This window comes from Hibiscus syriacus, unplaced genomic scaffold (genome assembly GCF_006381635.1).
Source record: "Hibiscus syriacus cultivar Baekdansim isolate YM2019G1 unplaced genomic scaffold, ASM638163v2 tig00110017_pilon, whole genome shotgun sequence".
NCBI classification, from domain to species: Eukaryota; Viridiplantae; Streptophyta; class Magnoliopsida; order Malvales; family Malvaceae; genus Hibiscus; species Hibiscus syriacus.
The window spans coordinates 1278870-1283863 of NW_024062565.1; the positions used below are offsets into that span (position 1 = coordinate 1278870).

Here is a 4994-nt window from a genome sequence, read left to right on the forward strand (position 1 = left end):
TTTTGATCATTTTAATTTTGCAAAGAAAGCAAGTTAGTAAGTTATACATTTTTTGATCAGGTTACGAACTACTTCCTCGAACATTTGAATCAATGCTTCAAGATTTGCGGGCGAAGAAGATAAAGAAATGTGGACGAACGCATATGATGGTGGATATCGATATGGACACATGACGACCAACTTGGATGAGGTAATCAATTCAACCTTAAAGGGTGCACGTCACTTACCTGTAGCGGCTTTGGTAAAAACTATATATTTTCGTTTGGGAGCGCTTTTTGCGAAGCTCGGGGGACAAGCTCAAACCTGGATGCAAGGCGGCCATGTCTATCACCCTAGATTAGTTGCAGATCTACAGAAAAAAATTGATGCATCAAATGGAATGTCTGTAACAAGCTTCTCTAGAAGGCATGAAATGTTTCGTGTCACAGAGTTACCGCGACCTCTTCAAGGGATTGAGGCTGTGTCGTTAAGAGTAAATCTAAGGGACAGAACGTGCGACTGCGGGTTTTTTCAAGCTCTGAAGTATCCATGCTCTCATGTGATAGCAGCTTGCTCGCATACACGTTAAGACTATAACATTTTTGGATCTCGTATGCCTACTATCTGAAGTTTTTAAGGTATACGAATTTGAGTTTCCCCCATAGTAATGACAAAGACCCTGATGAGGTTCAAGATTGGCTTCCGATTGTACCAAATCCGAGTTTATTGAGGAGCGTGGTCGTCCAAAATTCAATCGAATTGCGATATGGATATTCGAGAATAATCTAGACAAACAGAAGATGTGGCAATTGCAAAAACCCAGGACACACAAGAAAAACATGTCCACTTTGTTGTCATCAAGTAACAATTGATGAGGAAATGATGTATTTGTTTATCAAATAATAATTCTTGTATTTAATTTGCATTTACTTCAAGTTAATGTCATTCGATTCGTTGATGAAGATTAAAAACGAACACAATCATTAAATTTTATCAAACTAATAACAATTTGGTATTTAAATACAAACTTACAATAAGAATTAATGATAAATGATAACCAAATTACAATAACTGATATTAAATGATAATAAAAAAATTAACAGAAATATATTAAAAAATCTAACAAATTTAACAAAATAAAGTAAGTATTAAATTAGAAATAATAAAAAATTACAATTAAACAAAATAAAGTAAATAAAAATATAATAAACAAACTATCGATGTCGCGTCGCGAATGTTTCTGCAGGGCGGTGACTGTCGGTCTCGAGGAGGATTTCTTCGTATCACTGGTTCTGACTCGCTGTCATCATCGTAGTCGTTGTCGTCGTCGTCACCATTGTCATCGACGTCATCGTCGTCGTCGTGTCCTGAGCAGGTACATTAGGTTGATGAGGAGCTGATGACGATGAAGCACCTCCATAGAATAAGGACCCTGGAGGTGTATGACTGACTATCCCACCGGCCTACGAAAACTGGAAAACCCAGACATCGCTGAGTGTGAAAACTGTATAGGAGGTGTCTATGCTGCGGCCATGGGTGATGAGGCTGAACCCACCAAATATCCAGCATATGAACCCCAAGTCGGATCTGCAAACATAGACCTATAATAGACTCCAGGAAGGGTCATCTGTGACGGTGACGGGGTCATAAAACAGGTGAAGCGGCGGCATCTGGTAATGGAAAGGCGATGGCGGCATATATGGCTACAGTGACTGCTGGGAAGGTCCTGCTGGTGCAGCTGAGGAGGATAACCAGAAGCACTGCTCTCCCATCCACGAGTCGGGGGACGATGGTGCTGTGTCGTGAACGTCTTTGTCGACGTCGTGGAAAGGTCTGCCCTCGTGCATCTCGGGAAGTAGAAACGGTGTCCCGTTACTGTTGAACCACTCATATAATCCTCATAACATCAAGAGGTCATCAAAAATGGATTCTCTACGGGGAAGGCGCCGATGTCGATTTCCCACAACACGACCCACCCATGATGCCCACCAGCCAATCTGTATCTGTCTTGCCGCGTCTATCTAAGCTATGCAACACGTCCTATTGCGAGGTTCTTCCGGAATTGGTTGAAAACAACCAAACTGCCGGAGCGCGATCAATGGAGTGCCACTCGACAGTCGCATAACAGATCAGAGGGACCATCGCCATCCAAACATCTGATAGACCTCTCAACTCATGTGGGATCACCGCCCTCACATCATCAGTAGAATATGGCACCCATTTAAACTAAAACAATAATATATAATTTTTATCAAAATAATAATCTAATTATATACTATAATCTAAAATCGATTTTTGAACATTAAAATTCATACTGTGTGTCAGCCTTCTGGTCGATTAGCACCCTAATTTTTTCTAAATCATCAGGTAGCTCCTGATGATTTTTCCTATCAGTAGACCACCTATTCAATGAAAAATTTTGTTATACGCTGCATAAAATTATTAATATACAAAATCAGTTTTATTTACCCCAACTGAATGATCCGGAGAGACGAAAGTCACTAAGATCAACCACATGCAGTGAACTAGGTTGCGTGATTGTACGGCATTCAACCCTCCTATCAGCTACATATGCATTCATGCATACATCTTAACCTTCTCAGAGGCGTCGCTCACTCCCAAAATTGACATCTAACCAATTTAACGGTATCCTACCTCGATAAAATTTTCCGGGACACGTCCTAGACTATCCCGACACAAAGTAGTCCAAGAACCGGAAGCTATCCCCGATATCACATCTCCATCCACGGAGCCCCAGGTGCATAGAAACATCCTCAAGTGTGATCGTGCCTCTCCGCACGGAAGATGAATGTGTGGGTCTCCGGCCTCCACCGCTTTACTAAGGCAAAATCAGGTCTGGCTCTATCTTACAGTGACCCTGATATCTATGTAACCGAATCCAGCCTCTACTAAATACGACAAGACGGCTGGGTATCACTACTTAAGATTCCTAATAAAATGATCTAATACACGGTCATTCTCCTAAAAATAAATAATTACAAAAAATTATCTTAATCTAATATAAGCATTAAATAAATCAACTAATTACTAAATAATTTAAATTAAATAAAATGTTAAAATGTCATAAAAATAAATAATTACAAAAATTAATTCTTAATCTATAATAATGCATTAAATAAATCAACTAATTATTACTAATAATTTAAATTAATTAAAATGTTAAAATGTCACTGTATCAGCAAAGTGTCGAGATATTTAATTCTTAATCTAATAATCATGCATTAAATAAATCAACTAATTATTACTAATAATTTAAATTAAATTAAAACGTTAAAATGTTACCGTATCAGCAAAATGTCGAGATATTTAATTCTTAATATTTTAAATTAAATTAAAACGTTAAATGTTACCGTATCAGCAAAGTGTAGAGATATATGATTTTCATCCGAGCGAAGTAGACTGTCTTCCATTATATATCTGCAAAAGAATTATATTAGTAAAAATATTAAATAAAGTAAATACATAATAGTAAAAATATTATAAAATATACCTTAAAAAGAGAGAGAATTTGAGAGAATTTGATGTGATAAAAGTGATTGAGGATGAGGTATTTATAGGGAGGATTGGGATGTGAGGGGCCGGGCATTTAGGGGTATAGCGCGCCCCCTTCACTGCGCTATACCCCACGTGTCAGATACGCAGGTATAGCGCGGATCAGGGGGCGCGCTATACCCACGTGGCGCCAAATCAGCGTATAGCACGATTTAGGAGGCGCGCTTTACTGCTACGGATGTTAAATCAAAAAATATAATATGACCAGTGTTAAATCAACAAATATACCGATCACCGGTGATTTATTGAAAAAATTACCGTTAAATCTAGCCGTGTCAAAATTCGAGTCAAGATCCCTAAGTTTTGGATTAAATTGTCATCCCATACGGTTTAGTCAACTTTGGAAATTTCCCCGGAAAGGCCCATACTTTTCTTATTATCTTTCATGCTCCATTTCTTTATTATATTCTTCTCCGCAGCATACAGGCAGCTTCCTCGTTAACTCATTAAATACCCTCTCAAACTCCACAGCTTTTCATCAACCCATTCAGATTCTTCTTCCATTTCTCCAGATTCAACCACTTTCTCTCAAAGCTGGCCAACCATTTCCTTCAATGGAATCACCATTCCCACAAACTCCAAACCCAAACCACTTCCCATTCCTCGATCTAACTCTCCTGTTCCACGCTTTCGCCTGTTTCACCACTTTTCTCTCAAGATATCGCAGCCCAAAGTCATCGGATCGAGGGAAAAATCTGGGTTTCGACCGTCCGATCGAGGAGGAAGAAGATGAATTGAGGGTTCATAGAAAAGACGTGGAGAGATTGATGGGAAATCTGGGGATTTTCTGCAGCAAAGAAGGCGAGGAACTGAGTGAATCGTTTGGGTTCGATGAAATTTCGAGGGTTTTTGAAGACGAGGAGCCGAGTTTGGGCGAATTGAAGGATGCTTTCGATGTTTTTGATGTGAACAAAGATGGGTTCATCGACGCCGATGAATTGCAGAGAGTTATGTGTGTTTTGGGATTGAGAGAAGGTTCAGGGATTGGGAATTGCAAGAACATGATCGAGAGATTTGATGAAGACGACGATGGTAGAATAGGGTTTAAGGAGTTTGTAAAGTTCATGGAGACCAGTTTTTGCTGAATCAATCGATTCAGTTTCTTTCTTTTTTTTAATGGAAACTTTTAGATTATTTTCATATCAATTTCTCAAGTGGGTTTATTTTTTACTTTTAGGTAAATTATGTATTTAATACATAAATTATTAATTTTAGTTTATTTTAGTACATAATCTGTTCAAAAATTAATGTTAAGTTTTGAAAAAAATCAATAGTATCTACCAAACGTTTTTAAAGGGGAGTATTAAACTAAAATGAAAATTAAAAGTTAAATATGATTTTAAAAAAATGAAAGTTTAGATATTAAAATAAATCAAAACTGATAGTTTAGGTACCAAATACTTAGTTTATCCATTGTTTTTTTTGTTACTGAAATTGGCATG

At 37.8% G+C, this 4994-nt stretch overlaps 1 protein-coding gene across 1 annotated transcript; it reads left to right on the top strand.

Moving 5' to 3' along the window:
- Window positions 1-1511: 1511 nt before the first annotated feature.
- LOC120212981 (probable calcium-binding protein CML46) lies at window positions 1512-4692 on the top strand. The gene is made up of 3 exons (XM_039211144.1): window positions 1512-1515; window positions 1635-1810; window positions 3972-4692. The coding sequence occupies exons 1-3, from the start codon at window positions 1512-1514 to the stop codon at window positions 4635-4637; spliced, it is 846 nt and encodes a 281-aa protein (XP_039067075.1). The 3' UTR covers window positions 4638-4692.
- Window positions 4693-4994: the final 302 nt, after the last annotated feature.

Coding starts and splice junctions, on each gene's coding strand:
- LOC120212981 (XM_039211144.1), top strand. Junction 1,811..3,971: donor TTTGTCGACGTCGTGGAAAG/GTCTGCCCTCGT, acceptor TCTTCTCCGCAG/CATACAGGCAGCTTCCTCGT.